The sequence below is a fragment of the Lonchura striata genome, chromosome 19 (genome assembly GCF_050655825.1).
Source record: "Lonchura striata isolate lonStrDom1 chromosome 19, ASM5065582v1, whole genome shotgun sequence".
In the NCBI taxonomy this organism is placed as follows: Eukaryota; Metazoa; Chordata; class Aves; order Passeriformes; family Estrildidae; genus Lonchura; species Lonchura striata.
Window position 1 is genome coordinate 11,478,978 of NC_140721.1, and position 23,219 is coordinate 11,502,196.

Genomic DNA, 23,219 nt, shown 5'->3' on the forward strand with positions numbered 1-23,219 from the left:
TCTCAGCAAATCACTTTGTTATCACCTAAGTTTAAGATAACTTGACTTGATGATATTGTTATCAGCTAGATTAACTTTGCTATTAACTACAATTTTTTTTTTTTTTTTTTTTTTTTTTTTTTTTTTTTGTGGTGCGGTGAAAACCTCTTATGCTTTTGGAAAAAAACCCCAAGGAACCCAAACAGTGCTCTAACTGTGTGGGTCAAGGAACAAGGAATTCTTTTGTCTGATTGTGAAAAAAATATATTTTCTCATATAATAACTCCTGGTTCATGGGTGTGTTTGGCTTATGAGCATCCCTCATATGAATCCCATCATGATCCCATTCCCCATCTTCCCTTTCAGCATCTCCCACGGGGCTGGGGATGGTCCTGGCTTCTCCCCAGGAGTGTCCAGCTTCAGGAATCTGATGATGGAAGGATCACCCTGGGGCTGTCACCCAGCCTTACACTGAAGGTCTTGGAGACAGAGCAAAGCAGAGAATGAAGCAACTTCTCTCCAAAGGGGGCTGGGGACAGGCTGTGGGGACCTTCCTTCCGAGTTTATGTTCTTTTGTGATGGTCTCAAATTCTCAATAATGTGGGTTTCTTTCTGCTTTTATTTTGCATTCTCATTAGTTTTGCATTTATACCGTTTCAAGTGCCTGAAGAAAACCAAACTTACCACCTTGTTCCAAACCAGTTTGGATTTTTTTGCCTGTGGTGGTGTTTGGTTGGTTGGGTTGGGGTTTCTGTTCTGTTTTTGTAGTTATCATGCTGGCATGGTAGCGTGGAGGAAGGTTTTAGAAAGGCCTTGGGAATGGTAAACTGAGGAAAAGGATACATTCATGTATGCCCCATTGTATTAGAAAGGCCTTGGGGATGGTAAACTGAGGTAAAAGATACATTTATGTATGCTCCACTGTTTCGGGAAAGTCCCGCTTCAGCATTCCTCTGTAGACCCCCTTCTCGCCACCCCTGAGCAGTTCCCATTGGACCTGGCCCCTGGGGTGGTTCTGATGTGCCTTAGCTGAACACTGTCTCTATTGTTTAAAACCTTATCTCTTAATTTTGCTGTATAAAACTGTATCTGAGCAATAGCCCGGGGCCTTTGGTCCCTGCTACCGTTCAGGCAATACAATCTCTCTGGACAAGCATACCATTGGTCTCTCTTGGTCTCTTTATGTCGAATCCTAGCGGCGACTGAGGCAGCGCCGCAGCTCGGACCGTGCTAACCCAGACGCTGCCTGGTAAGCCCAGGGCAGCGGGACCGCGGAAAACCCCGGCCCCGGAGGGGACAGCTAGCCGGAGGGTCCCGGGGGGCCGGGGAGGGGCAGGGGACAGCGGCGAGAAACCCCCGAGAGCAAAGTGGCGGTTGAAAGAGAAGCAACATGTTTTGTTGTGGGATTTTGTTTGTTTGTTTTGTTGTGTTTTGGACTGTAGTTTTGGGGTTTTGTTTGTTTGGGGTTTGTGTAGTTTTTGTTTTGTTTGTTTGTTTGTTTTCTGGGTTTTTTGGGGGGAGTTGGTCTTGTTTTGTTTTGGGGTTGTTTGGTTTTGTTTGGTTTGTTTGTTTTTTGGTTGGCAGGGGTGTTTTTAGTTTTGTTTTACCTTTGGTTTGGATTTTTGTTTGATTGGGTTTTGATTTGTGGTTTTGGGTTTTTTGTTTGTTTTATTTATTCTGCAGTTGTGTGGTTTTTGCTGTGATTTGGTTGGGTTTTTTGATGTTTGTGAAAAATGCATATAATATGGCTCCACACAGATATTTACTATATGTATTATGTTATATTGATTAGTTGTGCTGTCTTAACATTTTAATAGTATGGTAAATGTAGTTTTGTAGTTAAAATGAAGCTTTAGTAGCTAAAATACAAACTGTGTATGTGGGGTTTTTTAAGGGAATGAGATACTCACCTCAAGATAAAAGTCACAGAATCCCTAATCTTCCAAAGAAGAATTTATGGTTTTCCTATCAGAAGAAGCAAATTTCTTCAGGCCTTGCTCAGACTTTTAAAATTTTAAAAACTAAGCAATTGGCTTGGTTTTTCACAATGTTGTTTTTGTGGGGTTTTATGAAAAACGCCAATCGCTTGGTTTTTAAAATTTTAAATGTTTAATAATAATAAAATGGTTATAAAAATAATAATACAATTAGGGTAATAAAGTTTAGCATTAGGACAATTACAAGACAATAAAAAGCAAAGAATTATGGATGTCCAGATGCTCTGGGACACTTAAGCCACAACAAGCATGCCTTGTGAACAAAGGAATCACCCTTAAACCAATGCACTTGTTGCATATTCATACATCCTTCATGGTTATGCATATGTTCTATTCTAAACAAGAAACTCTGTCTCTTGTATGTCAACTGTTTCCTTTAATCCCCTGGCGTCTTTGAGTCTGACAAGGCCTGAAGAAATTAGCTTCTTCTGATAAGAAAACCATCAATTCTTCTCCTTTGGAAGATTTAGGTGTTCTCAAAGTGAGTATCTCATCCCTAAAAAAAACCAAACATCCCCCACATACATAGTCTGTATTTCAATGTTATGTTGGAACCTAAAACTACACTTAACACAATACGTAAGAGAATTAATACAGCATAACTTTCTAACATTACACATATAATATTCATTGTAACATTTGCGAAAAGCCAATCATAAAATATGCGTTTTTTCGCAGGTTTGGTTTTGGTTTTTGAGTTTTGGGTTGGTTTGGGGTTTCTGTTCTAAGGAAGCGCGGGAGGCAGCGCGCACCACGGACTACATCCCCCAGCGTGCACCGCGGCGCGCCGCGACGTCCCTCCTGCCATTGGTGCAGCGCCGTGGCGCGCCAGCTCTCGCGTGTCGCGAAAGCCGCGCGCTGGGCCGGGGCAGCTGCTCGGAGCACGATTGGCCGGAGGCCGCGCGCGGGGGGCGGGGCCTGGTGCGGGGGCGGGGCCTGGCGCGCGGCGGAGATGGCGGGAAGCCCCGGCCGTGAGGGGCGGCGGGACCCGGCTCCGGCTCTGCCGTGGGCTCTAGCACCGACCCCGGCCTCCACACCCGCTTTGCCTCTGGCCTCGGAGTCTCTCCAAGCCCTGCAGGACCTGACCGGCGATGGAGGGGTCCGCAAGGAGCAGCTGCGCCCCGGCACCGGGCAGCCCGTGCCGCCGGGCGCCTCTGTGGCAGGTAGAGCCGGGTCTGGGGTCTCCTGTGGGCCCCGAGAGGTCCCATGGCCAGGTCCGGGCACTCCTGTAAAGGATGTCCCAAGGAAGCTGTGGTTGCCCGTTCCTGGGAATGTTAAGGGCCACGCTGCTCTAGTGGGAGGTGTCCCTGCTCATAGGTTGAACTTGGATCATTTTCAAGGTCCTTTCCAGCCCAAACCGTTCCAGGATTCTCGCGGTGTCTCCAGGGCTGGTGTCCTGCAGTGAGGCTGCCTGAGCACAGCCTGGCTGCCCGCGGGTGTTCGGGGTGCTCTGCAGGAATGTTATGCCTGAATTCAGTAGTTCAGGCACCAGTAACCATCTCCTGAGCAGCTTTTAAATAGGAATTGTTTAGTTTAGCCTGTGTTCAGCAGGGCTAAGAACATGAAAATCCTTGGAAGTGTGGGCTGGAGTGGGGATCTGGTGCTCATCTCTGTCACCTGTCTCCCCCATGTGAAGTTTGGTCTGTGTAGCTGGACCTGAAGCAGGTGCTGAGGAAAACAGGTCAGAGCCTGTTGGGAAAGATCCCCCAAGACTCTTAATGTTGACATACTGGTGACTGGCAAAGACCACAACAAGGACTTAAACATGCTCATGTTATACTGTAGTGTGTCTCTGTTTCATAGATTGTCTCCTCTCCTTATCAGTATTTTAGCACTTGGGATACCCTGTTTAACTTCTCGTGGCTGAAACATTAAATGAGAAGGCATCTTGACCTTGAGGAATGAAGGATTTCTAGGCCCCACCTGTGCTCACAGAGAAGTTTGAAACTGGAAGCAGTTCCTGAAGTGCAGGGCCCTCGTGCTGTGTCAAGAGAGGCCCATTACAGTGCATTTTCTGAGACAGAACTGGAGTTACAGATGCAGAGCTTGGGGTAGCAGTACATTTCCCCCCTTGTCCCTCTTTCTAGAGCTCCAGCTTTGGTTAGGGAATTCTTTTTAAATATTTATGCATATAGCTGGGGCATTTTAATTCACTTAGCTGAAGTTTCCAATTCTTAAATGTGCAAAGTTACATCTCTTAAATAGATTAGGACTGTAAAGCAGCTGCTTTGTCTGGGGATGTTAAAACACACAGCAGATGGTTGCTTGGATGTGACCAGGTTTTTGGTGTAAAACAGAAGGGTTTTTGCTGCCTCTGCTGTTCTATAGCAGAACAGAAAAGGAGAAGCAGGATGACTGGGTGGTTGCAATTCCTGGTGTACTCCTGATGCTGTGGGATATGAAATCAACCTCTTGCTTTTCCCTTGTCCCTACTCCTCGCTTTGGGCTGTACAGTGAAGTACTCCGGGTACCTGGGAAATTGGAATAAGCTCTTCTGTTCAAATGGGAACAGCAAGTATCCAAGGCTGATGAAACTTGGAAAAGGTAGGTTGAGCCACAAACTTTGTCATGGGGCTTGGGATTGTATTAAGGCATTTTGGGAACTGGGGTTGTATTAAGGCATTTTAGTTTAAACTCTGTTTGGTGTCTTAAGGTTAGTTGAAACCCTTAACACTTGCTCATGGAGTCCAAAATCCTCCTGGTTCACATGGGAGATGGAATCTGGACCTGCTCACCCTCTGCCTGGGAGTGGTAGGGAGGTGTTCCCCACCTGCGCTCAGGTAGTTTTAAATCTCTTGAGAGCAGATGATGTTTTCCAGGCTGGACAGGTCTTTTAGCATGCTGGTCTAGTGGAAGGTGTCCCTGCCTGTGGCAGGGCTTGGACTGGATGATCTCTAAAGCCCCTTTCGAGCTCATCTAGCTCTGGATTTGCAGTACCACATGCTCAGTCCCACAGTGGCAGTTTCCCTGATAATCCATTCTGGAGCAGCTTGCTGTTGTAGTTGCTGAGACAGGAGCTCCCAGGGATTTTTTTTTCCTTCAGGCTTAAGGAGAAATCATAGTTTGGTGTGTGAGGGTGTTGGTGTTTGTGAAGCTCACCTGTCTCACCCCTTGTTATGACAGACATCACACTGTGGGGGCTGGAGATCGGGCTACTGTCAATGACCAAAGGCGAGGCTGCACTGTTCGTCCTCGCTCCCGAATACGCCTACGGTCAGCGGGGCTGTCCTCCCTTCATCCCCTCAAACACCATGGTCCTCTTCAAGGTGGAGGTGCTGGACTTCATCGATTCAGAGGAGTGCGATGCCTTCTTTGAGTTGACTTATGTGAGTTCTTTTAATAAAGCTTGAGCCCAAAATCTGGTGGGTGAACCATCATTGTCCTGTCTCACACAAGTGTGGCTTGTGCGTTACATGTGTTCAGGTGAATGCTGGTGCAAGTATCTAGTCTCTGGGCTCCCAGCTCTGCTCTGATCCGTGTCTCTGCCCTTTGTGTCCCTCCATATCTCACTGTTTGCCCTCCCACGCAGAGGGAGAAGGTGAGGTTTGCCTTTGTTTGCTCCTCTGTGCTGGATGGAGTCAGTGGAATGGCTCCCATTTATTATTAGTTTCACCAGAAACCTCATGGTTGCACTAGAGGGCATTAACTTCTAGGAATTTCTTTAAGGAACAGTAAGGAGCTGACTGTAATAATCCTATTCAGTCTGCAGTGTCCCAGTGCCCCACCAGCCCCCACCCTTTGTCTCTGCCTCTTGGCTCCTCTCCCAAGTGCTCCTTGTTTTTTCCTTCCTGGTGAGTTACAGTGCTATTGTTAATTCACCTTTTCATGCCAAGGGCTTTGGGCTGTGGTTATGGGTCAGTGAGTGGAGGCAGAAGCTAATGGGGGAGCCCCTCCAGCCCCTGCACAGGCAAATTTTTCCCCAGAACCCTGTGAGCAAACCACACTTGTGCTCCCTCCTTGCCCACCTATTTTGGCTGACTGACCTCCCTCTATGAGCTGGTTCCAATTTGCAGACCCAAAAGAAAACCTGTCCCTCCATTTTTATATTTTTTATTTAATGATTATTGGGATTTTTGTTTTGCTGTCTTTGGGAGTGTCAGGCTGTCCCAGAGCTGGCCTGAGAGCAATTAGAGCAACAAAACCGTTCAAGCAGCTTTGTGCCAGTGCCAGGATTTGTGTTAACTCAACTGTGTGCTGAAGGAGTTGGGCAGGTTTTAAGAACACATTCCTGCTTTTTTCCGTTCTACTTTGGGCCTGGGGAGCTTCCTGATCTCTTTACTGGGAATAATCAGCACAAGAACACTAATGTTTCAGCCTGGCTGGGGAGATACCACATGGTGGTGGCCTGGCCTTGGTAAGGACCTGGCTTCTGCTCTGTGAATAGGAGGGGGCTGGTTAGGACTGCCCTATTTGAGTTCTCTGCCTCTTTTCTTTAGTTTGAGCTGAAATTCAGATATTTCTTCACACAGGAACAGCAGGATAAACTTCCTCTAGAAAAGCTGTTGAAAGTGGCAGCCACAGAGAGAGAGTTTGGCAACTACTTCTTCTATAAGCAGCACTTCAAGATTGCCAAGGACAGATACAAGAGGGTATGGCACCAGGAAAATGTGGGGTGTGCTTTGGGAAAGCTGTGAAAGAAGGGATTTTTTTAGCTCACCACAACAGGTACAGGTTAGAGATCAAATAACTTTATGGTATTTTGCAGGTTTGTTACTTCAGAACCGGGCTTGCACACCTGATTTTGTGTGAGCAGCAGTGGTAAATGAAGGAATAGTCACAGAATAATTTTGTTTGGAAAAACTTTCTGAGACCACCAAGTCTAACTGTTCCCCAGTACTGCCAAGGCCACCACTAACCCATGTCCACAGGGCTGTTAAATCTCTCCAGGGGTGGGGATTCCACCACTGCCCTGAACAGCCTCTATGCCAGGGTCGGACAACACTTTCAGTGAGAAATTTTCCCCAGCATCCAACCTGAACCTCCTGTGCTGCAACTCAAGGCTGTTTGTCTTGTCCAGCTACCTGGGAACAGAGCCTGACCCCCATCTGGCTGCACCTTCTTGTCCAGGAATTGTAGAGAGTGAGAAGGTGATCTCGCTGGTCCTTTTTCCCAGTCTGAGCCTTTTCAGCTCCCTCTCTCAGCAGGGTAGATGTTCAGTTATTCTCAAACTGGAAGGCATCTGCTATTTTTTCGGGGGTAGAGATGATTCAAAGTTGCTTTTGCTTGGTATTTTTGAAAGGACTTGCCTTCTCCCCTGTAAGATATCCATATTTATCCTGTAAGACATCCATATTAAATCTGAGACCTGGGTCCTTTTTTTGGACTCTGCTGCTTTTCATGGTAATTTTCTAAACCTGTCAGCATGACTAGTAATGCTGAGAATGCCATGCTCTGTATTTAGAGTTCTGATTGTTATTACTTTTTAGTGACCTAGGTGAACAGAAATACGGATGTAGCTGTTAGATGAGATGGATTTCTCACTTTCCATGATGCATTTGTTGTGCACTGACTGGTTTTCCCTCTCTGTTCAGGCGCTCTCCATCCTGGGTCACAGCTCTTCCAGTAAGGCAGAGCAGAGCCAGATCAACGCTTCCAAACTGCTGCTGTTCCTGAATCTCTCACTCACTTACCTGAAACTGGAACGTGCCGACCGAGCTTTGAAATACGGAGAGTTAGCCTTGGAGATGGACCAAGGAAATGCCAAAGCGCTCTTCAGGTGTGGCCAGGTGGGCAAATAAATCATCATGGAACATCCCAGCCTGGCTGTGGAGGAAGCCCAGAATAAACTGAGGAGAATCTCTGAATTCTGGGCTGCTTCAGTAGTCAAGGTGATCTGTCTGCATCTGCCCTTTTGGAAAGTCTGGCTCTCTGGAAATGTGTCACATGGAGCTTTTCCTGGAGTGTTCATTAATTGCTTTTCTCTGTTGCAGGAAAGTTTGTTTTGGCACAAGGCCTGAAGAAGGTCAGTGGGTCTGTATTTATCTTGTGATGCATCTAAATTGTTTCCATGACAGGCTTGTCTATACATGAAGGAGTACAACAAATCCCGGGATTTCCTGGCCAGAGCTCAGCGCATCCAGCCCTTCAGCCGTGATATCAACAATGAGCTGAAGAAGTTGGCAAGGTGAGAGCCCTCCTTTCCATACCTGGGGAAGAGAGAGTGTTTGGACAGGCTGTAATAGCCATTCCAAAATATTAAAAATATTAAAAAAAACCCCAAACTATTGGGTTAATAAGTGACTTGGGAAAACACATATGGAGAAAACAGCTTGAAAGACTTTTCAGGCCCAGAAGCTGCAAGTCAGGAGCTCAGAGTACCCACCCTTTCCATATATTTCTTTGGTCGGATGTGTGTTTCCTGACTTGTGAGCAGATCAGGCTGAGGACAGAGATGTGAGGGCTACTAGAATATCTCAAATACAGTGAAATACAGTTGGCTGATGATCTAGCTGTTAATGTTCTCAATGAGTGTGATTTTCATTCCCTTTAAGATGTGTTTGTTATTTTCAGCAGCTGCAGGTGCTTCAATGCACAATACTAATATTCATTAAAAGTTAATTTCTTGCTGTCTTGGAGATAATAAATGAACAGCCCTGAAGATGAACTCTTCCCTTCCCCACAGATGAAGTCTTCTTTTCCTCACAGGCTGAGTTCATGCCACCTTTAGTCATGCCCCCACCCCACCAAAATGTGACTAATGGTTATCTATGTCCTCATGATGCTCTTCCTTTGAAACTGCCAAAAGCATTAGCTTTTTCCCAAAAGTGTGTGCTGTCCTCCTGGCACTGTTTACTGAGGCAGAAGAGATGCTGTCCTCAGCTCTGGAGCTCACAAAGCAGCCCTTGAATACAAACCCTCTTCTGTATGTCAGTGCCAGGCACTTGCAGAAAGGCAGTAATACCTAAAAAGAGTGGTTGGTGCTGCTGGAAAAGCTGGTGGGCTGAGTGCCTTTTGCCAGGGGATATGTTGCTGGAGGGCTGTTTCTGTTTTGTGTATCCATGTTGTCTTCAATAGTCTGGCATAACACCAAATCTGCAAATTTGTTCTGTTACTTCTGAAGTACAAAGAGCTTGAAGGCAGTATTAGCTTCTGGTCTGGAAATTTTAAGTTAATCTCTTGTATTCATCCTGATCTCCAACTGGATGTGGAGCTATCAAATTGTCCACGGAGGGTGGGGAGTTCTAAACTAGATCTGGCTGGCTGCTCTTGGAAGCTAGAAGGCCTGATTCTAGAAGCCTCATGTTTTCACTTAGTTTTGTTTGAAATATGTTGGTAGATAAAAGAGAAATTTTGCTAATGGTGTTTAGGTGGTGTGGCCAGGAAGCAACAAGGCATTTCTGCCTCTGTCAGCTCCAGCTCTGTAGAGAGCAGCATGTTCAGGGAGTGTGCATGTGTCAGAATTGAGTGCACCTTAAACCACTGTTGTCCTGGAGTTCCTGCTTCACTGCCTGTTAAAACTGGTGTACTTTTTGCTTTTAATCATGCAATGGTTTGGGTTGGAAGGGACCTTAAAGCTCATTCCACTGTCATGGGAAAAGACTCTTTTCACCATACCAGGGTGCTCTAAGCCCTATCCCACCTGGCCTTTAACACTTAAGGGATGGGACAGCCACAGCTTTTCTGGGCAGCCTGTGCCAGGGCCTCCCCACTCTCACAGGGAAGAATTTCTTCCCAATATCCCATCTAACCCTGCACTCTGGCAGCAGGAAGCCATTCCCTCTTGTCCTTGTTCAAAGTCCATCTCCAGCTCTTGTAGAGCCCCTTTAGGCAAGGAAGGGATTCTGAGGTCTTCCTGGAGTTCTTTCCAGGTGAGCACCCTTGTTCTTCCAGCCTGTCTTCAGAGCAGAGGGGCTCCAGCCTTTGGAGCATCTTCATGGCCTCCTCTGGACTTGCTCCAGCAGCTGGATGTGTTTTCAATGCTGGAGGCAGCACTGTAGGAGAGGTCTTCTGCCTGTGACAAAGAGTGGAATTAGTGTGAAGCAGATGTACCTCTGGCTAGATATGTAATGTTGCCAGCCTGCCTTGCCTGAGAACTGGTAGTGTGATCTGACAAATGCTTCAGAAAGGGAATATGAATCAAAACCTTGTTCTTAGTGGCTTTTCACTTCCTTACTGGGTACATTTATACTTCATTAAAAGCAATGTTGTATGGTAATCAGCAATCTCCCTTTTGCTGTCTAAAACAAACCTTTGGAATGCATCTGTTTCATGGCTGAAACAGGTTCTTGGCAAAATGCTCTGGAGAACAAGAGGCAAAATGCTCAGGAGAATCCAGAGTGAGAGGTATGTAGAATGTGTCTGGTACCTGCTGTGGTGGATTTGGTGCAAATTCTGCTGCTGGATCTAGGAATTCTGTTGGAAGGCTTGCATTGCATCAAAACCAGAATGAATTTGGGTTCTTCCAATATCTGGCATTACCCTGTTCATCCAAACAAAGGGCTCTTGGATTTCCTACTATCATAGGTGTGGGAATGTGCCAGCTACAGGTGAGCATCCTTGGTCAGCAACTTCTGTGTGAGACTTACCAGGAGAGAGTTTGTTGTGCTGGGATTTCATACCCTCTAAGGTTCTGGGCCCCAAGGATGCTGAGGGCTGGGGCTGAGAGAACCTGAGCCAGCCTCTCACTGGGGCTGGTTCTAGTGTGTTGCACAAAACTCTTTGCTTTTGGCCTTATATGGCAGCAGATGCAGGAAAGCTGAACTCATGGGCAGCCACTGATCCCTGGAACAGTGTTCCCAAACTGAGTCAGCCTGCAGTTCAGAGATTCCTTACCAGTGAGGTGAGAGCACAGAGAGCAGAAGATACTGCGCTTGGAGAAGTTCAAATGGAGCAGACTGCGAAGCTTTTGACATCCTGTCACACTGGCAAGGAAGACAGAACAGAGCAGGATACATCTGCTTGTCATCCACATAGCCCAGACACAAATCCTTGCTGTCTCCTTCCCATCCTCTGCCCAGATCCTATATCCATGGCAGATATCCTGCTGTATGGCAGTTGAACAGTGTCTCCTGGGTGCTAAAAGGACTTGCATAAGGACACACAAAAGTATCCCACAGCACACAGATGGGGTTCCTCTGCACTATCCCATGTTTCCAAGACCAGTGTAGAAAGCACCTGTCTCACAGAAGGCGAATTATCTAATTAGTCCCAAGCACAGCAGAGATCCAAGGGCTGGGGGTGAGGCATGACATTCCCAGCTCTTTTCCTGACATTGTAGAAAGAAGGGCTTGGTGGAGCTGTGCCTCTGCTGCCAGCACACTCTTCCATTGTGTTAATTTATTTATATCCAAAAAATAACATTCTTTTCAGGGGGTGGCACAGACAGTCTCCAGCCCCTGACGCCATTCTGTGCTCTACTTTGCAGATGCTACAAGGAGTACGTGGAAACGGAGAAAGAAATGTGCTGCCAGATGTTTGACCCTCTCAATTCTTATGGCTGAGAAGAAATCAAGGTAACCAGGTTTTTAAAAGGGCTGAGCTCTCCCAAAACCTGTCATACCTGTAGTGTTCTCAGGTGGAGAGCCTGCTTCTCTTTTGCCGGGGAGGCTTTTGGAGGCAAAATGGAAAGTGATGGGAGTGTGTGGAGAGGAAAGGCAGGATGGTGGGGTAGAGTACTGCTACATCATCATCTTGAAGAGTCTTTCCTGTGAGGCAAATGTGTGGGACAGGGACTTGGAGCTGGCAGCAGTTGAGTAAGTTTGGTTTGTTGTTTCCTGTGCTGCTCATCCCAGCTATTCCTGGTCAGAGCCAGGGGCTGAAATAGGTCTGTAATCTTGTTTCTCTGCCAATTAAAAGAAAGGGGAAAAAAAGAAAAGTTCCCGTCAAACTTAAGAATTGGATTTCCTCCTCCCCTCTAGCACTTCTGTCTGGAATTCTGTCTTCAGCACTTTTGTCTGGAATTCTTCACTTTAGAAAAATACAAATATTTTATTTCTGGGGTTTTTTAAAGTATTAAAATAAGTCTGTATAGAAAACTTCAAGTAGATGTTTTGGACTCTTTAAAGCTTTAAGTCTTCTAGCAAAATTGACAGGTTTATAAACGTACAAAGGCTCTTTGATCTTTTTTTTTCTCAAAATCTTCAGGGAGGTGCAAGCAGGAGCAGAAATCTTTTCTGGTCTCTTGCTTTGGGGGAAACCCTAGGGAAAGAATTCTGGAAAATGACAAAATCCTTCTGTCATGAACCATGCCCACTCAGGGCCATCAGTTTGCTGCTGTTGTCTCTCCTGCAATACAGACAGTACCTCTTCGGTAGCAGAAAATGAATATTGGCAGTCTTTCCATCAGCTCTGGTGTTTTAAGGTTGTCTCTTTGTGCTTATGAGGAAGCTAAGGCAGTGTTTGAGGAAGAGGTTGGATTGAATGCTGCTTCTAAAGGAACACAACCTTCTCCTGACTGCACATGACTCCTTGTGGAGCCTTTACCCTTCCTGCTGCCCCTGTGCTCTGGTCCAAGCTGGGCATATGAATTCAGAGCACAAGTCATCCTGCCCTGGGTTTGGGATGAGGCTACTAAGTGTGTTAGCAGGTACTTGCCCCCAGGAAAGGAGCTCTGAAAGGGGATGTAAGATTGATGAGATCTTGTGCAGAAAGTCTGTGGCTCTAGACTTGGCATGAGGCTCTGATTCTCCACTTGCTGTGTTTCAGGAAGTTGCAGTTTGGAAACATACAGGACCTTGGGTCTCATCCCTGGTGGTGTCTGACCTGGGAAGCTCTTGTGAGGGTTTGGAATCAGGTGGTGGAAGTCAGAGTGATTGTAGTGATCTGCTGGGGCATCAGACAGGTCCTCCCCTGGGAGAATTGTGTGACTACTTGTTTCCCAAAAAGCATTTTGTGTTGTAAGTAAAGCCAGTGATTTTGGTTAGAGGAGACTGAGAAGTACAAAGGAAAAGAGCAAAATATCTCCTGTAGTCAAGCTTAAGTGCTGGGCTGAACTGTTTATCAGCCAATTTATCCACTGACTCCTGTGTATGGATTTCTCACACCTTACATAGCTGATGGATAGCTGTCAGTCAAAAATGTTTCCAAGCCTCCTTGAAGTTGATTTTTGTTGCAGTATTAAAAGGAAACTAAGTCTCCCAGATGAACATAAATCACTGAGTCCCAAACAAAAATCTACTGTTCATTCATGGCAAAAGAAGTCCTTTGCTGGAGGAGGTTCTTGCAGGGTCCTGTGTGAGCTGAAGGTTGGGCTGCTACTTTAAAACTTCATTATGCATTCAGAGAGGGGCAAAGCAGTTCCAGCAGGAGCTCCTGCTCCCTGTCAAAGACACTGGTAATTGGTCAGAATTGAGGCAGAACATTCTTCAGTGTTTTCCAACAGCTTTGTACCAGTAAAGTTTAGGGTACAGGCTGTACTGGGGCAGTTTGGCAGGCCAGCTTCATCCGTTCTCTTAGACACTGAGTGAGGAGATGGGCTGGGAGTGCTGTCTGCAGTCTGTGGTTAATGGACCAGTGCAATCACAAAAATTAAAGAAAATCTCCCTATATACCAGCTGACAGGTGCTTGTGGAGCACTGAGCTGACCTGTGGTCCAGCTCCTGAATGGCTCAGAGCTGTAGTTGTAGCATCTCTTCCCTCCTGATCATTGCTGCCTCCATCCCTTGCTTCAGAGCTCTTTCCAAGCTGAGACTGCTGTGCCTTTGCTGAGCCCTGCTGTGTTCCAAGAACAAAGTTCAGTTCTCTGTACTGACTAATCCAGGGCTGTTTTGTATAATTACACTCAAACCTGGGTGCACCTGAGCATCTTCCTTCTGCCTGATATTTTTGCAAGGCATTTTGTAGCGACAGGACAAGGGCGAATGGCTTTAAGCTGAAAGAGGGAAGATTCAGATTGGATATAGGGAGGAAATTATTTCCTGTGAGGGTGGGGAGAGCCTGGCACAGGTTGCCCAGAGAAACTGGGGCTGTGCCATCTCTGGAAATGCTCAAGGCCAGGCTGGATGTGGCTCTGAGCACCGTGGTCTAGTGGCAAGTGCCCCTGTCCATGGCAGGGAGTGAAACCAACAGGTTTTAAGGTCCTTTCCAACCCAAACTATTCCATGATTTCTGTAACCCCTGCCAGCTGTAGAGCCCAGTTCTTCTAATTGCCTCAAACATCTCACTCAGAACACATTTCCTACCCTTTCAGTGGAATTTTGTGTCAGAGTAGATTTTCCCTTTGGCGAAATGCAAGGCTGCTTGTGGTCCTTCTTGGGGGGAATTCAGAAGTACTCAGAAGGAGACAGAAGCACAAACTCCTTTTTAAATCCATCCTGCTGCAGTTTCTTCTGAATCCCTTGGGTCTCAGGCTGGCCCCTCTGAGGGTTTGGTTTATTTACCTGTCTCTGTTCACTTTGTGTGGTGCAGGTATGTAGAGCCTAATTTCCTGGGATGTGCAGGGCTGGAAGTCCTCCTTGGTGTCCCCTAAACTGCAGAATGGTGGGCTGAGGCCTCTGGCTTTTTGGAGCTTTTTGTTTTGTTTTGATTGAAAGACCCATCACAAAAAAAAAACCAACTTTCCCATTGTTGTGTTGCTGTGGACTCTCTCTCATAAGAGAACTAAATCATGAGGACTGGGGACAACTTCCTTAGGAATGTCTGGATTCTAGTAGTGGCTCCTTGGTGATAGTTCTGTCCCAGGAGGATGAGTCTCTGCACTCTTAATTTTGGTTATAGGTGCGCCAGAGCTGAAAGCTTGTCTCTAATATGTATCTCAGCTCAGTACACAGGAGAAGTGGTCCCAGGAGATGGGAGTACACAGGGAGATGTTCCAGTGAAAACAGACAAGACTGAAATTATAACAGTAACTTTGAGGTCAAACTGATGATTGCCATGAATTGCAAGTTCTACCAGTTTTGGAGGCATTAATGGGCAAGAACTGGCTGCAGAACTGAGGCTGTGTCACCAGGTAGAAGTGTCTATAATTGGGCTTAAAATCAGCAGCAGTTGCCAGTTGAACTGACCTACTAAGCTGCAAGAGCCTTGCAAATAAACTGAGAAGTCTGTGCATAACACAATCAAACTCCTGCCTTGGGAAAGCTCCAGACTTGGAATAAACAGCAACTTTCTCCTTCCCCTCCTGCTCTCTCTTATTCCTGAGCAGAGCTGAAATGTCCCTCCCCACTGCGGCCAAACAACAGAGAAGCAGCGATTCACTGCTCCTTTAGAATATGCAAATCCCTGTCCCACTGAGGTGCCCTGTGCTGCAGAGGAAATTGTTACATCTCTGTTTTCTGCTGAGCCTTCCCAGCTGAGGGGGAAGACTTGAAGGAGGACTTAATTAAGTATTCTCCTTGTTAAGCAGAGGAAGGAGAAAAGCTTTAATGAAGTTGTTGAGCTGGGGGTTTTGTTTTCCTTCAGGCTCTCTCCTCTTCTAGTGTCTTGCACTTTTTTCTGAGGATTTTTGCAGTTCCTGCCTGCAGTAGTACCTGTAATACATCTCTGGAAGGATCCTTGGCTCTGTTTTCCTCTGGAAACTGAAGAAATTACTGTGGCACCTGGTTTTAGGGATCCCTGATATGCTTTCCTAGGGGACGTACTGGACGTGATTCTGGATGCACTAGGGCTGGCTTTGCCCAGACTGGGAGGTCTGGCCAGGACTTAGAAGCCACAAGATGATGTGAAATGGAAAGGAGAGAGACCTGTGCAATATCCCAGTGTCCCACTGTGCCTGTCCTTCAAGGCTTTGGTGAAGTATTGGTCCTCCAGCCTTATCTAAGGATGGGCCCTCGGCTGTTCTCTCTGATTTAGGAAGTGTCTAAAGCCTGTAATTTCCTTTGGTGTTCAAACACAAAGCTCCCAGGTAAGGTGGAGCAGATTCCTGGCTGCAGTGCTGAAAGGAAATGTTGCTGACAGGAGGTTGGGGCCAGGTGGGGTTGGGCTGTGCTCTTAGGTGGTAAATGACAGGACAAGGGGAAACAGCCTCAAGTTGTACCGAGCTTAGATTGGGTATTTGGGAAATTTTAATGGAAAAGCTTGTAAAGCATTGGAATAGACTGCCCAGAGCAGTAGTGGAGTCACCCTTCCTGTAAGTGTTCCAAAAATGCATGGATGTGGGATATGGTTTGTATGAATGTGGTGGTGCTGGATTGGTGGTTGGACTTGATCTTAGAGGGTTTGTCCAACCTTCTGTGATTCTGTTCTCTTCCACCTCCTGCCTGTTAAAGGTCACCTGGCACTGGTCTTGGGAAGGCCTGGCTGAGACCCCAAGGGATATTCCTGTGTGAGGTTTTACTTCTCGGAGCTTTTTCCAGCAGCTCTAATATAAAATATTCTGGTGCTACAAATCAGTAGAACATGAAAAAGGTGCTGGACTCTTTCTGTTCCCATGATAACATCTGGTTTATCATGCAGGTGGAGTTTAAACAGAATTGGCTATGTGTAAGATGGGAATTTCTTTATGAAGTCTTAGCTTTGCAGAGCACTCAGAGTCACTATCCCTCACTTCCAGCAGCAAGGAAGGACGTGATTATCCTAAGTTTTTTCTCTGAGTTAAAATTTTTCAGACCTCCTTTCTTGCCTCAAGTTGTGCTCTGTCTGGGCACCAATCCTCCTGCTTTGGAGGCTCCAGACTTTCCCTTTGAACTAACAGATGTCTTTGTCCTGTTTTTCTCACTCTTTAATCTAGGGATTTTAAATTATCATGGCTTGATACCCTTCAGGGGTATAAGAGAGTGTTGGTGCTAGTCCGAGTCCTGACACCTGCCAGCTCTCTGCTCTAGTGAGCAGTGAAACCCTAACAAACTTGAGCAGAGTTTTAAATGCTCTAACTGGGTATTGCAGTAGCTGTGATGATACAGGGGCAGCTGAGGGTAATGTGATGAGTGCTGAGGGCCTTCAAAAGTGTTCATTGTGGTTTTGAGAAACACTCATCTGCTTGTGACCTCCTAAGCCTTGTTCACCTTGTTCACTTGTGCACGGAATCACTGAAACGCAGAGTTGTTAAGGTTGGAAAAGCCCTCTAAGATCACAGAGCCCACCTGTTCCCCCAGCACTGCCAAGGCCATCACTAACCCATGTTCCCAAGTGTATCATCCACACATCTCTTAAACCCCTCCAGGGATGGGGACTCTACAACTGGCCTGGGCAGTTGTGTCAGTGCCTAACCATCCTGTGAAAAAAATTTCCAGAAAATCCAAACTAAACCTCCCCAGGCACAGCTTGATGCTCTTCCCTCTTGTTTTGTCCCTTGTTCCCTAGGGGCAGAGCCTGGCCCCCACCCAGCTGCCCCCTCCTGTCAGGAGCTGTGCAGAGCTAGAAGGTCCCCCCTGAGCCTCCTTTTTTTCAGGCTGAGCCCCTTCCCCAGCTCCCTCAGTTGCTCTGTATCGGAGTGTCTTTTCCATCATCAGCAGCACAGAGCGTCTGATGGAACTGGGGCCTGTATCCCTGCTGGAGTAGCATCTGGGCATCAGCAGCTGTGTCTGACACAGTGGCTACAGCACTTTGCAAACAGGTGATGATTTTGGCTGTTGGCACCAGGAAGTCCCCACCAGGGCTCCATATTTAGGGAATGACCTTTTGGAAAATCTTTTTGCTTCAGATGCAGGGAGTGTCTTGGCACTGTTGAAAGTTGGTTTGCTGAGCTCAAGAGTTATTTCCAGTAAGGATAGACATGACCTTAATGTGCCTCTTGCACAGCCCACCCTGCTTTATCAGGGGCTGTTGATTCCATAGAATGCTGAACGTTATTGTAATAGAGGTTATCTGAGCACTTGAAGAACTGGGAGCTGTTCCGAGGATCAGTTTCAGCCCCCACTTGCTGGGTGAAATCCTTCCCGAGTCAGAAGTGTGTGTGTTGAAGAGTTCATCACTTCCTTCACCTTCCCATAATCATTTCTCTTATGAGACCTCTTGCTCTCTGAATGAGAACTTTTGTTGCTTTGTCTGGGTGCTGTTTTAAGGGTTTGTGGGTTTTTTTTTGTTTTTTTTTTTTTTTAAGATGTGCTTGGGAAAGAGCTCTGCTTTGTGTCCTTTTTGCTTTATGTATCTTTGTCTTATCCCAGATCTAAGGAGACTTCACAGCTCTTCCTTCCATCGCTTTAGGTTTGGGATGGTAGTTCATGTCGTCAGCATTCAGGGCCTCTGGAGTCAAGACCTGTTACAGATCTCTGGAGAATTCTTCCTCACACAGAGTGTCTATCTAGCATACACACAGCTCTTGGAACTCACTGTGGATCATTTGTACAGCTGAGAGTTTTGGTAAATTGACTTGGAAAAAAAGTCCTGAGGAAAAAATGTGTCTGAGTGCAAATCTTGAGATGACAGTTTAAGTTTATGTGGCTTGGCTCTAGAAAAGAGGAGCAGCATATCTGTTCCTTCCACTTTCCTCTGTGGATTTGGATATCTGTGATGTGGTTCTGACTTTGGATGTGGGAAGGGTGAGTGTCTGTGCTTGTTGTGCTGCCATGCTCTGAGAATATATCCACAGCCACCTCAATCATTGGAGTGGCCACTTGAAGCCCTCACAGCTGGACATCCCTAAAGAGCACTTACAGAGAAAAGAGGAGAGCATGGCTGACTGCAGAGCCACTTCCACAGAGAACATATAAATGGTCCCTAATTAGGGAATTTTCTCCCTAAGGCATGTCACCTGCTCAGAGAAAGCTCCCTGGGATGGCAGTGCCTCATGCCCAGATTAATCAGGACAGGCTAGTGTTGTAAATTGCTGTTCCTCTCCTGCTGTCAGGGTGAATTGCCCAGCACATAATATTATCAATCAGCTGCTGAGAGCACCCTGGTGCTGCTGGAATTTCATCTTAGCATTCCAGAGCGATGCAGACCGTCAGGAACCTCTAGTGGAGTCCATGAGATTGTTCCCTTCTGGTCGCAGTGGTTTTTCTCCAGTGTCAGTGCCTGTGGACTGGTCAGGCTCTGAGAGAAGAGCACTTCTCAGGCACTTGCTGTTCACGGGTTTGGCTCTTTGTTGACGTGTGCTCATAACATCTTTCAGCTTTCCCAGCCAGGCTCATGTGGAGCTGCGGTGTTAGGATGTGCTTTATCCTTCTGGCTCCTGAGTCACAACTTCCCTTTATTTCTTCTCCATGCTCAGTTAGATCTGAACATGCCCACTTAGATCTGAACAGAAGCATTGAAGAGGAGATGTTCTGCTTCCCCTGAGAGAGGAGGCTGCATTTCTCTGAATATCCACTGAGGTCACGTTTCTGATACGTGAAAGCTTTCCAGACTGCCACCACCAACCTGATTTCTTGGATACTTGCCTTGAGGAGAGCTCCTCTCACTGAGGGTTATCCCAGTGCAGCACTCTGGGAGCTGCTGCCTCAAGGTGTGGGGGCAGTGAGGGCTGAACTGGCAAAGAATGTTTAAGTGCACAATTCTGAGTTTTCCAGTTTCCTTGTGTTTTGGCAGGAACTTTATCTGTTGTGTTTGGTGCCTCCCTACAGCCCTTCTAGAGATGGAGGCAGGAAAGGGGAAGCTGGGGAAGATGCACCTGCAGGGTTTTATGCAGAAAAGCAGCTTAAGCCTTAGTTAAAGCATTAACTCTTAATTGTGATTTTAATGCAGAGTAAAGGTGATATAATTAGATCATAATTATGATTATAAATGACCCATGACCTGGTGTGTTACTCCCTATGAATTGATGATCAGCTTTGTAGTTCCAAAGGATGACTTAAAATAGCTGAGACCAACAGGCTTGTGTGTGACCTTGAAATCTGAATGTGCCTTGCTGGATTTCATGGATGAGTTGCTGCCAACCTGCTGTAGTGAAGGAAACAAATCTTGGAGCAGGGTTCTGGTTGGAGTGTGCTGTTCTCCTCCATGCAGGAGCAGCACTGGTGTTGAACCCCATCCAGCTGTTGTGTCTGCAGGGTCCTGTGGTTCCCCTCCACTTCTCTTCTGATTGTGGAGCCATTTGGTGGAAATGAAAGAGATAAACTGATCAAACATTACCTGAAATGGCTTTAGGATTTCAGTTTGAATATTTTTTTAAATTAGCTGCACATAAAGACTTTATTGCTTCAAATAGCAACCATGAAACCAGAAACCTCTTGGTCTGATCCTTTATTTTCCTGTTGTATAAGAAGCCTCAGTAGCTGTAGGCTCATTCCAAGTTAGACACCCCAAACACCAGCTAACAGCTGGTGGGAACACCCAGTGATCAGCTTTGAAGTATTCCTGTTGGGAACATGTGAAGGAACTGCTGTGTGGGGATGGGATTAGACTGACAAGGAACAGAGTGGAAATCAGTTGTATTTTAGGAGGAGCAAGGATGCTTTAGTTTAACAATGCAGAGAACACTATAGCACATCAAGGATAAGGATTCCTTTTTCTCACTTGAAGCCTTTCTTTCCTTCTGGTTAAAAGAACTTTCTGCTGTGAACTGGAGAAATGATTTAAGTGTTTCTCTCTCTGATTCATTTTCAAAGAGGAGATCAGCTGAAGTGCCTTTCAGTCATTTTCCTTCTTTATGGACTTCCTGGAAAGTGCTACCAGCCTGGACTGACAACTGATATCTTGTGTGTCAGGAACCTTGTGTACCCCCAGTTTTGGAAGGTTTGGCAGTACAAGGGGGCCCATTAAATGAGGCTGTAACATGGGATTTGGTGAATGCACTAACTCACAGTTTGTGGTAGGCTGGAAGTCTCACTCCTGTGTTTCTTACATATTAAAAGTTCCTCAAGTCTTTCGTGCTTTTATTATCCTGAACTTTAAATTTGGTACAACCCTTGTAAGAGGCACATTGTGCTGACTCAGACCCAGTTTTCTGGCAGGGTGGCCCTTGGTCATGGGTTCTGTGTGGCTCTGAGCCCATGGAGTGATGATCCCACTACTCCAGAGTCATCAGAGGGAGATGAGTCATTGGGGGTGGGCTGGAGAGTCTTGGTGTTCCTCAAAGCCCCAGTTATCCCATGATCCTGTGGTGCCTTTCAAGGATGTATAATGAATGAGGTGTGGATTTTGAACATCATGTGATGCTTCATCTTCTCCTCTATTAGTCTGTAAAGAAGCTATTTTTCCCCTCACAGTTCCTGGTGGTTTGTTTGTTTGTTTGTTTTTGTTTTGTTTTGTTTTTTGCCTCCTGGTTAGCAGCCTGTAACTCATTATCCTCTAAGGAACAGGCTTCCCTATTTTTCTACCAGTAATTTGTTTTACATGTGCTGGAATGGCCAGCTGAGCTGGCTGGGCCAGCTGTGGTGGCACGCAGATGCTGGAAGAGTATAAAAATGGGATTGGGCTCCTGGTATTCCTGAGCTGTGAGCAAGTCATGCACCTTTGGGATGGGAGCCTTTGACCCTCAGAGCTCCTGTAGGATACAGATACTGGGTTGTTTTGGGAAAGGTTTCTAAGGATTTTCTTGGGTTTTCATTTATTCTGTTTTTCCTTCTGCTGGTAATCCTATAGATGAGAGAGGGACAAGGTTTATGTTCCAACAGTATTTTGGTGTCTTTTGTGCTCAAAAATTAGGGAAATACTTCCAAAAGGAGTTTTTATGTGTTGGTATTTGAGAGGAGCCACTTGTAGCTACATCAAGGACAGCAGGATGTGACCTGTGGCACCAGACACAGGGGAAGGTGCTTATTCTGTCTCGGGACCAGGGAGGGGAAGGTGCTGCTTCTGCAGGAGCAGAGGGAAAACCCAACTGGGAGAGGCACTGGAGGAGCAGGTGAAGCTTTTGGCAACAAGGTCAGTGCAGCCATTAGAAGGTGAGGTAAGTGAGCTAAGTCCTGGTCAGTGACCAGAGAGATTCCCCTTTCAAATTTAGAGCTGAGGAGGGAGGAATCACCACTTAAAAACAGTCCTCACCACTTAAAAACAGTCCTGGTTCTTACCCAGACCAAGCTGATGCTGTACCAAGATACATATTTCCTTCTGGTGACCCTGAAGAAGGGGAGGTATGGGTGGAGGCTGAGATGAAATAGTGGATTTTTGCTGGATGTGGAAATTTGTAGTTTCCCTTGCCAGGGCTTCAAGACTGTCAAGGATCCAGCTGCAAGTGGTGGGGTGAGGTAAACAATTGCCCTAAGTGCTGGGGGTGCTCTGTGATCCATTGCTGGGTTGCAGCCAGATGGCCAAACCTTCCAGTGCTCCTGGCCTGCAACAGGAAGGAGCTGGGAGCAGGGAAATATGGGGAGAAACAGCAGAAATCTGGGTTGAGGAGAAATTCCTATGTCTCATACAAGATTCAGCTTTCTCCCAAAGGCAGAGTAAGTATCCAGGACTCAGTATCCCAGAACCAGAGTGGAAAAGCAATGGGAAGCATGGATGACCCTGTGTAGGAAGGGAGGTGGCCCAAGGAGTGCTTTGGGGATTTTCCTGAGGGGGCCTGACTTGTTTTTAGCTCTTGTCACTTAATACTCTGTTTTCTCCAAGTCTTTCATGAGGAAGTTGAATGGATTTTAAGGGGATTTCACTGTGTTTGTTCCACTTGTGCTAATCTGTGGAATTCTGGGTGTTTATTTCAGGGCCACTGGAGGTGTATGCTGGTAACCGTGGATCATTGAGAGCTGAAATTCAATAAACTGTACAGGTGGTGCTGGGGAAAAACTGACTGTGATACTTTGTCATCCTAGGACTGTTGCAGCCGTCCATCTTTTGGCACATGGAGACCTCAGCATCACATACAAGTTTTGGGAAAAGGGACAGGAGCACTGTTTTACTTCAAGAGACTGAAGTGAAGGTTTAGTGTTTATGCACAACCTGATTTTCCTGAAGTTTGATTTGTTTGCTATGTTTTGAGGCAGTTTCCAGAATAATTAAATCTGTGCTGCTGGAGAGAGGAATGGGTCTGTGTAAATCCCTTCTCTTCTCCCATGCACACTGTTTGAAGGAAATTCTTTCCTGACATCCTGCCTCTTGCAGATAGATTCCAGGCTGCTTTCAGGGAATTTGTAAGTAGGAGGAGGACGCCATGAAGTTTTCTGTTTACACAGGTTGTTCTTAAAAAAAATATGTTTGGTTGTTTTGTTCTGGTGAAATAAACCAACCTGAACACTAAAGCTGGCAGGACTTGTGCCAATTTATTGCACAAATAAAAGTGATTGCAAGAGTGATTAATGCCTGAAAGGAGCTGGAATTTGGAATGGGGTCTGTAGAACTGGCTCCCTTCGTGGGCGACTGGTTGTTGTACTCTTTGTTTTAGCTGAACGTTCCTGTGAATGTTGATGCTAGATCTAAAATTGCTGAATAATACCAGCTTTGGAGCAAACTCCAGAACTCTGTGTGCTCAGAACATGAGGCTGTGGCTGGGATTGAATCAATGCAGAGTCAGAGATAGTCTAAGAGCTGGAGTCCCTCTGCTCTGGAGCC

General features: G+C 46.3%; 1 protein-coding gene across 2 annotated transcripts; it reads left to right on the forward strand.

Moving 5' to 3' along the window:
- The first annotated feature begins 2,901 nt into the window (after positions 1–2,901).
- On the forward strand, positions 2,902–22,909 carry FKBP6 (FKBP prolyl isomerase family member 6 (inactive)). Of its 2 annotated transcripts, none has more exons than XM_085557673.1 (8): positions 2,902–3,139; positions 4,431–4,520; positions 5,100–5,302; positions 6,446–6,565; positions 7,508–7,702; positions 7,991–8,100; positions 11,341–11,428; positions 22,376–22,909. In XM_085557673.1, exons 1-7 carry the CDS (start codon positions 2,929–2,931, stop codon positions 11,414–11,416), a joined length of 1,005 nt encoding a protein of 334 aa, XP_085413799.1. In that variant the 5' UTR covers positions 2,902–2,928; the 3' UTR covers positions 11,417–11,428; positions 22,376–22,909. The 2 variants fall into 2 exon arrangements, with proteins under 2 accessions (XP_085413799.1, XP_085413798.1); XM_085557672.1 differs by having other exon boundaries at positions 22,484–22,909.
- The last annotated feature ends 310 nt before the right edge of the window (positions 22,910–23,219 follow it).